Source organism: Mizuhopecten yessoensis, unplaced genomic scaffold, assembly GCF_002113885.1.
Source record: "Mizuhopecten yessoensis strain PY_sf001 unplaced genomic scaffold, ASM211388v2 scaffold10087, whole genome shotgun sequence".
NCBI lineage: Eukaryota > Metazoa > Mollusca > Bivalvia > Pectinida > Pectinidae > Mizuhopecten > Mizuhopecten yessoensis.
The window spans coordinates 578,238-590,292 of record NW_018408372.1 but is presented as its reverse complement, the minus strand read 5'-3'; the positions used below and the strand labels follow the sequence as shown (position 1 = coordinate 590,292).

General features: G+C 36.3%; 2 protein-coding genes across 2 annotated transcripts in view; both read left to right on the top strand.

Moving 5' to 3' along the window:
- Positions 1-1,450: 1,450 nt before the first annotated feature.
- On the top strand, positions 1,451-7,341 carry LOC110459479 (chaperone protein DnaJ-like). Its single transcript, XM_021511760.1, has 4 exons — positions 1,451-1,608; positions 2,695-2,763; positions 4,550-4,719; positions 7,105-7,341. Exons 2-4 carry the CDS (start codon positions 2,703-2,705, stop codon positions 7,339-7,341), a joined length of 468 nt encoding a protein of 155 aa, XP_021367435.1. The 5' UTR covers positions 1,451-1,608; positions 2,695-2,702.
- A 1,942-nt stretch (positions 7,342-9,283) lies between these two features.
- LOC110459480 (selenoprotein S-like) overlaps positions 9,284-12,055 on the top strand; it is a 31,055-nt gene continuing 28,283 nt past the window's right edge. Inside the window, exons 1-2 of the mRNA XM_021511761.1 lie at positions 9,284-9,456; positions 11,282-11,416. Coding sequence (XP_021367436.1) covers positions 9,381-9,456; positions 11,282-11,416 — 211 coding nt within the window. The 5' untranslated portion in view covers positions 9,284-9,380. The remainder of the gene's footprint in view (positions 9,457-11,281; positions 11,417-12,055) is intronic.

Sequence of the window (12,055 nt, the reverse complement as noted above, 5' to 3'; positions counted from 1 at the left end):
ATCTGTGATGAAGCATTTAAGTGAGGTGGAACTATAGATAAATGAGGTCAATTCACATGCAGTACAATTAAGGAGCAGTCCTATGCAAACATAAACTTCCAAATCGGTGCTCAATTTGTTTTTTTTTATCGGGAGCGGATGAGAGGTTGTAGCTTTCAACGGACGTCTTAAGCTTTAACAAAACTAAACCAAACCACAAGGAGCGGGCAAGCACACCAACATACCCTGTCTCCTGTATACACACCAACATACCCTGTTTCCTGCATACACACCAACATACCCTTTCTCCTGTATACACACACGGAGGAAAGCACACCAACATACCCTGTCTCCTGTATACACACCAACATACCCTGTCTCCTGTATACACCCCAACATACCATGTCTCCTGTATACACACCAACATACCATCTCTCCTGTATACACACACGGAGGCAAGCACACAAACATACCCTGTCTCCTGTACACACACCAACATACCCTTTCTCCTGCATACACACCAACATACCCTGTCTCCTGCATACACCACACAAGCACGCATACACTTCATACATGGAGGAACGTCTTTAAATGACCTTAGCTGTGAATAGGACGTTAAACAAAATTAAATCTAAACTAAACCAAGCATGGTGTTTTATTGAGGGCTTTTGTTTAAAATACTACATCATATGTGCAAATATCGAGATTTTGAATTTGTGTATTTTGCACGGATCTTGCCATGGCCTACAGAATTGCTAAAGACTGTGCCCTCTGGGATAAATATATTGACCTGATTAGTAGGAAGCCTCTAGCGCACAAGTTGTATAATGAAGTATGATCCCCAAGGGTTACAGTGTATGCCAAAAAAGAAAAGAGTGACCGCACTTTAAAAGACTATCTGTTTAATACAATTAAAGGCATTTCAATCTTATTTGGCACGTGATAATTCAATATTGTAGACAGAGGAGTCGCGTTGAAACATCGATATAAGTATTTATTTGGAAATACATCTTCTTAAGTACGAATGTAAGAAGAAAATTAACAAAGAAACAAAACACAAACAAAATAAACAGAGACTACGAACACCAACTACATTTGACAGTTATCACATGAACGGGTGAGCAGTTTAGATATACTCTCTCTCAGTAAACTAGTGTTTAGAATTCGCGGATATTAGTCTTAAGCGCGAATATAGCGAAATCAAAACCCCCGCGAAATATAACCGCTTTACAGTATGTTCCCTATCCCAGTATTGACTCGCCTGAAATAAGGTCAGTGTTGTCGGACTTAACATAAATTAACAATACACCACCTTGCCATAGAGCATCTTACCGTGACGAAATCCAATAATGTCTGCCAATATAAAACACATCTAAATATAGATGCAATGCAATGACGGCCGAGTGTAAGGCCATTGATGAGAATTTCCCATAACGTGGTCCTATTTTTAGACTATAAATATTTATTTTCGTTTTATAACGTCTTCAGACTAAAATCATCTGTTATTGAATAGTTATTGGAATGGACACATGTCGGTGTTCTAACAACTGAATATTTGTTGGAATTAAGCTGAACAGATAGACATCACAACATTTGTTTCTTAGTCTACAGTTCATTACTTGTATTCAGGTAGGTGAATGATCTCAATGTGATAAACATTATTAAGAAGATTCCAGTTTTTGTTAGTAGTAATACAAACGCTGACATGAGTGGTATAGACTGACTGGCACCGGGTTGGTTTCGACGACATCATCGAGTTTTTCGGCTTACGTTAGGCCTAGTGTACGGTTTTTAGCTAACGGGTTGGTTTTGACGGCGTCGTCCAGTTTTGTGATACTAGTAAAATGAAAGAAAGGTTATTCTCACGAAATGAGCATAACTTTTGATCGTGAGGATAACTTTTCCTAACTATTTTCAATGACGTCGAGTTTTCGTATGACTATAAAGTGTGTATTTTCAAACCAACCTCATTTATTTAAGAAATGATTGCCCTCCCCTAGTGATGCTTCAGACTAAATTTGGTTGAAATCATCTTTGGCGTTTAGGAGAAGATAGGTTTTTTTTTAAGTTGACGACGGACGACGCACGACGACGGACGCTGCGTCACGGCATAAGCGCACGTTTATTATAAAGTGTATTATCTGACTTCCAAAATACTTAAACACCTTTATATCAATTATTTGTATGACATTCCTGTATTTGGTGCGGCCATTGGTTATTCATGTGTGGTGATTATGCAATGGTTTTTTTTTTATGTTGATAGAGTCTTTGGAAACAGTACGTCATCTTTAATGTAACTGCACTTTATACACAGGAATATCATTCATATAATAATAATAATAATAATAATAATAATTCGAGTTTCTTATAAACCGCCTCATCACAACCTAGTCTAGATACCTTTTTACACTCAGAATACTGTTGTTGGATATATTTTGCTTCTTTCATATTTATTATTTCTTACAATAGTCCCGCCAGGTTTGGTTTCCTTTTCACAAACGGTTTATCAAATGTATAGTCATGTCGGAAGAAACAGTTGCCAATACTTAGTAACGACTTCTGGCAGTGGTAATATAAGCGGATGCACCTATACTGTGACGAAGTCATTCGGAACACCTCGACCCGAATACAGTTTCTTTCATCAAATAGTTAGATGACCGAATTCGGTGCTCCGAATGGTCTATAAGTAAAACATTTATTTATGTACAATTTCAGAAAGTGTTATGACCATCAGTCGGACTGAGACCGCCTCGTTGTTTATACTGGCTGCGTTGGCTATACAATGTAAGTATATTCAATTATGATGCTAAAAGTTACGAGAACAAGTAATTTAGACAGATAACATGATCACAAATATATTTGTGAAACTGCAAAATTGAAAATACAACAAATTCTATTGAAACGGGAAGCGTTGCAGATTCCCCCAAATTTCCTTTTTTTTAGATGATACGAAATCAGAAAATACATCTACATTCCAAATAAGAGCAAAATGATCAATACAGATGTATCTTAACACACTCCTCTAGAATTAATAAGTATGGAACAAACAGTTTTCCAGAAATACTTAAAACAAATAACAAACTAAAACAAAGGGGAAGTTGCGAAACGTAAGAGTACACTTATCTTTACTCTTTACTACCTCGGCGTATCAGAAGTCGCAATGACTATGTTTGGTGTCCGATCGGAAATTAAAGGACAATATCTAAATTTTAACTTATCAGAAGTCAGTTACGGCGGCCATCTTGTCCAGTCAGGAAACGGAAGTCGCAGTTGTGTTTGCAGTGCCATTATGCACCTACATACCGAATTCGGGCCAAACTAGACAATATCAAAATTTCGACCAACCAGAAGCCATTGCGATTATGCTTGACGACTGGTCGGAAAAGGAATGCGTTCTTCACACCCACACTTGCATATCAACACTCATGTCCCTTTTCATAAGATCCCAGTGGCAGAATTATTGGAATCAATGCGTAGACTTCAAAGTACACTCTATAAAACCTGAAATCGGTGAATGGTATTCTACAAACGTAGCTAGAGAGAAAGGCGCCGAGACGAGGTTATCCTTGCTTGTCTCCGAATTACCAATCGTTATTTATTGAAACGTGAAGCCCAGCCACAATGCCGAGCGTGTCAATAAGAGTTACTCCTGGAATTTTTATTGTAAGGCCATTGCACACTTATATCTAACCAAACTATTTCTTGTTGCTTGTTATCCATAGAAGAACGTTGAAAAAAGCAATGAAACATTTCAGATGATATTTCAGTACTGTTATTGTTACAAGTGTTTAATTCTTTGAGAAATTTGCTTCCGCATACTCCACGGGTACTGACGTATCTCTGCATCCCCGAAATATATCTTAGCAAAATTGAAGGCACGACGCCAGCTTTAGTTTTATTTTCAGGAAAAGAAAACCTTGATCAATCACTATATTGATTTCCTCTGACGACTACAGAGAAGCGACACTCGACTTCAAAGCCAGTCAACTTTACCATTAAACTACCGCGAGATTATTTTGATATGTTCATTAAAGGACCAAACTAGTCTTCTTGTTACAGCTATAAGGTGGCGCTCACTGAGCCTCTGCCTACGCTCTCTGCACGCTTGGTGTATCGAGGTATCGCCTATGAATACCAACTGAAAACAGACCAGTCACAATTCTTATATACATTATAAATATATAAATTATCAATATTTCAATCTCATAAAAATAACATTTTATTAGTTAGACTAAGAATTATTTTTCAACTAAATGCAGATGTTCATCTTGACAATGTCTCCTGATAAAACAATGGTAACTATCATAAATGTACACCATTGTTGCATTTGTATTTTTATTTTATTTAGAAAGACATTTAATATTATACAGATATACAATAGAATTTCACACCGTCAGCTGAATGATTTTTCTTCAGAAATAAATGCAACTGCATACTACATATTATACATGCTTTTCTATTATTGAGCGAATATTCAGTGCGACAAACAGGAGGAAAATTGGGGAAATTTCTGTTACCGACTCATCAGTGTGATATATGTATTCCAGTTATTTTTGCTTTATATTTTAAGTATATCTCGATCATAACAACAACATGTATCGTTGGTCGACGTGGTTCGCTGGCGATCCTATTGATCACTACCGGATCCTCAACGTAACTCGAGGTGCCAGCAGAGCGGAAATAAAGAAAGCGTTTCATAGACTAGCGCTCATTCTTCATCCAGATACAAGCCAAACCAAGGTACGCAATATTTCTTTTTAACACAGCAATTCCATCACCCTAGACAATTCGGGGTAACACTCTCTTGCATTTTCTCCGTCCCTGAAATGTGTCAAGACAAAAGCGAAGGCATTGTACGTGTGTAGACTAGTTGGACCCTTTGAGGTAATCTAAAGAGTCGCATGGCAGCGTACCGGTAAAATTACCCCGTTTGATGTGGGTATGGCTCCTCTGTTACCTTCATTTACCTGAAACCAATACAACAGCTAACTGCGTGCCTTCGATTTCGTCAGCGGATGCAGAGAACTGGGGCTTGTCACTTGCTATATATAGCGGAAGATATATAAAAGTGGGCTGCACATATGCATTATGGACGTAATCCGTTTGCCTAACTTTCTTTGTAATCTATGTTTCTACCGTGGGCAAATTAATATGGCGTCATGTTTAAGACTTTGTCGAATGTTTTCCAATTTAAGGATCCCCGTACGAAAAATGTAACTTAGTACTGGGAATTGTTTTTTCGGGATATGTTTGATACCGGAAGTCATTCTTTCTATCTGTCATCCAGATTGCATTCATATTTGCTGTAACTGCAATATGACAGACGTTCAATCGTAATACTTACATATCCTCATACGACCCGACTTTTATTAATTAGTCGTATGAGCTTAACTTATATTTACTGCTGCCGCAAAACCTCACTGGTCCTATTCTTGGAACAGCCGCAGATAGCCATTATAGGACTGAAAACTTTCCAAACAACGGTCGCCATATACAAATTAAAATTAAATATCACATGAATTGAATCTGAAAGTAAATTTGTGTGTATGCTATTTTGTATACGAAGTCCTTCACTCTGTGATTCCAAAATGGTCCATGCCATTCATGTGTTTATGACATGAACATTTAATAATCTCATTGTAAAATGTCATATTATAAAACAATTGTGGACTTCAGTATCGGTTTATCCCTGATTTACGGACCTGGTCTGAAAATCAGGGATAGAACTCACCTGAAGTCCATAATTGTATAATGTAACCAGGCGACAACTGTTAAATTCAGTTTAATGCTTTAGTATATGTGCAGAACATTCTAATACAAACGCAAGAACTTTCCTTCCTAATCTGGATGTCTTTATTGTCTGCATGAACCAAAAGACGACAACAACAAGATGGCGGCTATCGTATCGGTGGTAGGTGTTGCCGTCCAGTAACTACAGGCTGACTTTCAATGATAATTACACTGTAGATCATATATTGTGTACCTTGTGGGACTTTTATGAGAAATCATAAAGGTGAATTAAGCAAGTTTTAATCAACAACAATGATTTAAGTGTCAAAAAGTTTGAGGTCATTTAAAGGTGTACACACATTTGACCAAATATAACCGTTACGTGGGTCAATATCATTCAGATGAGAAACCTTGATAGTCCTTAATCTAAGCAGGTCACTGGCTAAATATCATCATCAATTTTTGGCATTTGGTTATTCAAAAGAAGTTGTTTAAGGGTTTAAAACATATTTGACCCCCGTAACCTTCAAGGTTCAAGGTAATTCATTTTAACAAACTTGGTTTGCCTTCATCCCAGCATGTTACTGACCAAATATCATCAGCCCGAGCCTCTTGATTTTTTCAGAAGTCGTTGATTTTTTTAAAACATAGTTTATCCCTGTGACCGTGAACATAAGTCAAGGTCATTCATTTGAACAAACTTGGTAGCACTTTATGCCGGTACGTTACTGGCCAAATATCATCACCCTGGGCCTTTTGGCTATTCAGAAGAAGTTGTTTATATGTTTAAACATATTTGACCCGTGTCACCTTGAATATAAGTCAATGTCATTCGTTTAAAAAAAATGGTAGCCCTTAATACATGCATGTCTCGCAACAGTTTTGAATCCATGCGACATATGTGTACTAGGATGCGTCTGTTCATTGGCTACAGAGTTCATCACCCGTATGAAATTAACATAATTGTATGCATGCTTACCTGTCATGGAAAACAAGCATATGCACGGGTGTAGTATGTTTATTCTGAGCATGAGAGGAAATAATAAAACAAGGGTGTGGTCCATGGACACGAAAATCTCAACCCTCGTGTAAGTTTTGCTGTCTACCAATCGGCTTATTTTTTGCCGAGTGCTTGACAGGCATCAAAACACTTACCCGAGGGTTCAGATTTCTCTGCCCTCGGACCACACCCATGTAAGATTATTTTAACCATACAGTCGGATATAATAGAAAAATCTTCAAATGATATCTCACCAGGGAATGAACATATACTATGATACAAAATAGTTATACATAAGTGTTTTATTTGGGATAGTACGAATATAAAACAGTAACATGTGGCTGTATCTATTTAATTTAAAAAATCGTAAGTAAATTAATTAAACTTCTTTTCAGTGCGACACTACGGAACTCTTTTACCTCGCGCAGAGTGCTTACGATATTCTCTACAACAAAATGAAAAGAATGGTGTACGACCTTTTTAACCCGGACGCCGGAAAATGGACTGTGGAGTATACGTGGGACATCGACTTCTGTTCCAGACTCTCCTACATTTTCATCGATGACTTTTTCCGGCTGGCCTGGCAAACTGTGTTGAGAACTTACCAGTATGGTTTGTATTTTAGTCTGTAGGATTGGTCAATACTGACTGCACCATCACGCTCCATTGTACTCCTGGAATATGTCATGACAAAATCGAAGGCTCAGAGTGCGCCACCTAGTGCCCGGAATGACACCAGAAGACCAGTTTGATATATACGTCTCTGATCAAAACAATATGTCGGTCGCGTAACGATCAAGTTGACTGGTTTTGAAATCGGTGGTCGCTCCTCTGTAACCTGAACATAGGACAAGTATCTGGCTATCGCGATTGGTCAGGGTTTTTCATACCTTAGACCAATCAAGTAGCTAGCTATAGCCGCGTGCCTTAAATTTTGCTATGACATACTCCAGGGAATGTAACCCTTGGGTATCGAGGAACTGACTGATGGAAACGATTTCCATTGTAGCTAAACAAAATATAGCTTCTCCTTAACTCATTTACCCATGAAGACACATTTTAACTCTTTCAATTCAAAAGTTGGAATAGTTAATTATGAAATTTAAGGGGTAAATGACTTAATAAGAACATAGCTGGTAACATTGTATACGTACAAGAATGAAGTCTGTGATCCCCTTTTGCCATCCATCAAATGAGCGATATGGACATATTCATTCCTTTTGTCTTGTTTCGTATTTTAACTTGTATGAATGTATCATCTGTGTTTGAATCATATACGTCCGCGCAATAAATGAGTGCTTGCATATATATGTGTCACTATATTATTATTCAGTGGAATGCTAGTCGTTTCGGTAACAGGTCGTTTCGGTAACAAGTATAGTTTCGGGAGTCCCGAAGTGACACAAGATTTTTCGGGACTTATCAAGTCGTTTCGGGACATATACATTTTCATTTATAAATTACATTTCGCTCCCGTTTCATAAAAAGTCATGTAAATACACAAGTATGGTTTTAGACTACCTGCGTCACGACCTACCCGGTCATTAGTGTTACCAGATTGCTAGAGCTTGGGGGGATACATGTATATACCTACCAGCATTTACCCGATTGACAGTGTCTCTGTGTTAATTGTTACCTGGTGAAACTAATCTCATTATTAAATACAGATCTAGAGGAACTTATGAAATTCAACATTCAATTTTTTTCGTTATTGATAGGTTGATTCCTTGTTTGATATTGTAATACATGTAATATGTTTTCAATTCACTATATTCTCCATTATTGACATTAGGAGACGAATCGATTCTAACAGTGTTTTAAACGTTTTTATTTTTGCTATATTTTTGATATTAAATTTCACGAAAGTAAAAAAGTGAGACACGTAGACTATATTTTAGACATGTGAATTAATTTATCAAATCCAGGTATATATTTTGAACGATATGTTTTTATGTTGTGTATTTATGTCAGTGATAATATTATATATATTTATTCATTCATTTGTGTAATGGTAAATGTATAAATGTATGACGGGAGAAGGCCATGGTAAGTTGTAATAACTTTTACCCAATCGATTGTTTAAACTTTAAAAAAAGAAAGGAAAAATCCCAAAACGACTTTTGACAAGTCCCGAAACGACCCGGAAAAAAGTCCCGAAACGACCCGGAAAAAAGTCCCGAAACGACCTGACACCATTCAGTGACGTCCGGAACAACCAACCAGCTACTACAGTCCGCGCAGAACTTTATTAACTAAACGGAGGAATCTACATGGCGTCTACATGTACAACACCAACCAACCAATGGCTTTAACGTTAGAACCGTTTTGCTTGCCTATAACTATACAGTATGTATCTGCATCAAATGCATGACCGTAAAATATGAAATTATGAAAAATCGTGGCCAAAATTCTTTAATCGTATTTTAACTGATCATGTGATCAACAATTTATATTAAACAACAAAATAGCGTTTTCAAACCTTCGAAGTTCATGTAACATTTCAGATATTCAAATATTTAAATATTGATATAATTACCTTAACAATTTCGTTCCGTATCTGAATACCCGGTCCCTATTTATTTTTACATGCCATGTGCAATTTCCGGTTAATGACAACAACACAAATTGTAACACGTATAACATCGGTTTTCTGTAACTTGACATTGTTGATATGGCCGATGAGGATGTCCATCCCCCGAATCTACAAAATGAAAATCCACAAATAGTTTCTGATGTCTTTGGTACTGGTAAGTTGTTCAACTTGTTGTGCCGAGATAATGCTCAGTATAACGGAGGCTTACATTTTGTAAACACAACTTTCATTTTCACTGACTCAGTGACTGTTGCACAAGCCCAGATTCCTTTTGAATATTTTAGCTCTCATTTTTGAAATTTGTGAAGTTGACAAACATCCATTCATGTTTCTTTTTGTCTTAATTAGACAAATGTATATGCTCACCAGTCACCACTCAAGTTGGTAAACGATAATTATATATAATAACACGGGTACAATCACAGTGGCACGGTTCCATTTATCAATATCCGTCTCCTTGTTTACCCGTTCAGTTATTATGTATGGTAAACAAGGAGACCTCAGATATAAATTGATCAATTGAACCGTTCCCATGTGGCGTACAATTTAATTTAAGTGAAACAATAGATTATAATTGACTATAGGAAAATTCAATGAAAAGAAATAGAGCTGCATGGAATATAGAGACATCATACAAGTCAGGTCCATACTATCAGCATATTGCTGTAGGATCTTTTAACTCCTTAATCAAAATAAACTTAAGTAGAGAATATTTCTGACTCAATATTTATACAGATGTTACCAATTAATGTTCATATCTTGAACTACTATTCATTTACTTTGTAGAACTGCATGATTAAACATTAATTTTGTTTTAAATTCACCAGAATCAATGAAAAAGTAACAAGGTTTCATTGATTGCTTCTGTTCAGGCATGTTTTAGTTTGACATTTCTGCATTACCATTGTTAGTTTTGTTACTGTTCAAGTATAATTAATAAATCTACAAGAAAAGGAAGAACTGATTTTTCCAATTTTCATACCAGCTTACTGTCTTACATTGTATGTTGACTGCACACTTTAAAATTGTGTGTGTATCATAATGAATCTTATCATGAAAACTGAGATATTTCAAATTTAGTAGCTGGGACATGTTTTCCTGTGATAGACCTAAATTCAAGACTCATATAAAGAGCCTATCAGTATATGTTATATGCGTTTATTTAGAATGCAAAACAGTTACAATAACGGTCACATTATTGTTACTTTGTAAAAGCATATTTGCTCTGTAAAATATTTCATATTTCAGTTTCATAGTCAGGAAGAAAGCAATATATAGATCCAATTTATTTCAATTACACTTTTTGAATTCATGACAGGCAGTTTTTTTATGGTAAATTATGACTAGTGGTTGTAGTTCTAATGCTTCACAAGATGGAACTCTGGTAACATTCCAGCTCATATGTATGTTTTACTTTATCTCTGTATATTAGTTAAGGAAAACAACCTTAGCTAAGATCAGGGACCTATGCATGTCTTGAAATGGCTTAGATATATAGCTAAAACCATGAATTTTAAATAGATGATTGGTTCTTGAACCACTGAACATTTTAAAATTCAAATAAGATCAGATCTCTAGAGTAACTAAGATCTTTGTATTGATCACTTAATATGTTTAAATCTAGTTAATGTTGCACCTGCTATACAACTGATTTTTCTATAACAAATTTAATTTATATTGAAATATGTAAAGGTCACTATGGAAAATAATTAAAATTGCTTTTTGGGAAAATCATGGTTGCTGATCAGTATATTATGTTAAGCTGTTAAGTGATACTGAAAAAAACTACTGCATACCAAATCTATGCTCTTGCTAGAATTGACTCATTTCATATTTTTCTGCAATTTTTCAATGACTAAGAAAATAATAATTACCATTTGATCTCAATGTACCATTTTAGTATTATTCATTCGTGCATTGTACTGTTTTGATATGTGTCATCATCAATGAAATTTATTATAATGATTTATTCCTTACAGTGACTGGGATACTGCAGCAGTATGGCTGGTTCATAGTACTGGCATGTCTAGTTCTGCTGTATATCCGCTCCAAAATCAAACCAGCGTACAACCAGATGAAAAAGAGAGCTGTGGAAAGCAGAGACAAAAAAATTGGTACATTTTATCATAGTTTAGTGGATTTCACCTATTAAAATATCACATTCCACAATATCCCACTAATTTTATTATGTTTTCATGTAGCAATTTTGTCTTTGTAAACTAATTAAAGAAAAGATTATTGTGTCGTCTGCAAGGCGAGGCGACATATAGGTATTACTTTGTCTTCAGCGCCCTTGTCGTCAGCTGCGTCGTCTGAAACAAGGTTTCCGTGCGATACCTTGAATTCCTTGGGTTGATTGAACTCAAACTTGGTACACATATTGCATACCAATATATAGAGCTCGGACGAGTGTGCATTTCAGAAGATGACATGCTTTTTAGCTCACCTGCCCGAAGGGCAAGTGAGCTTATGTTATGGTGCGGCATCCGTCGTCCGTCTGTCCGGCGTCAACTTTTTGCTTTAAACAACTTCTTCTCAATAACCAAAAGGCCTAGAAAGATGATATTTGGCCAGTAGTATGCTGGGATCAAGGGCTACCAAGTTTGTTCAAATAAATGACCTTGACCCACTTTCAAGGTCACAGGGGTCAAATATGTTAAAATCTTCAAACAACTTCTTCTCAATAACCAAAAGGCCCAGGGTACTGATATTGGGCCTGTAGCATGCTGGGATGAAGGGCTACCAAGTTTGTT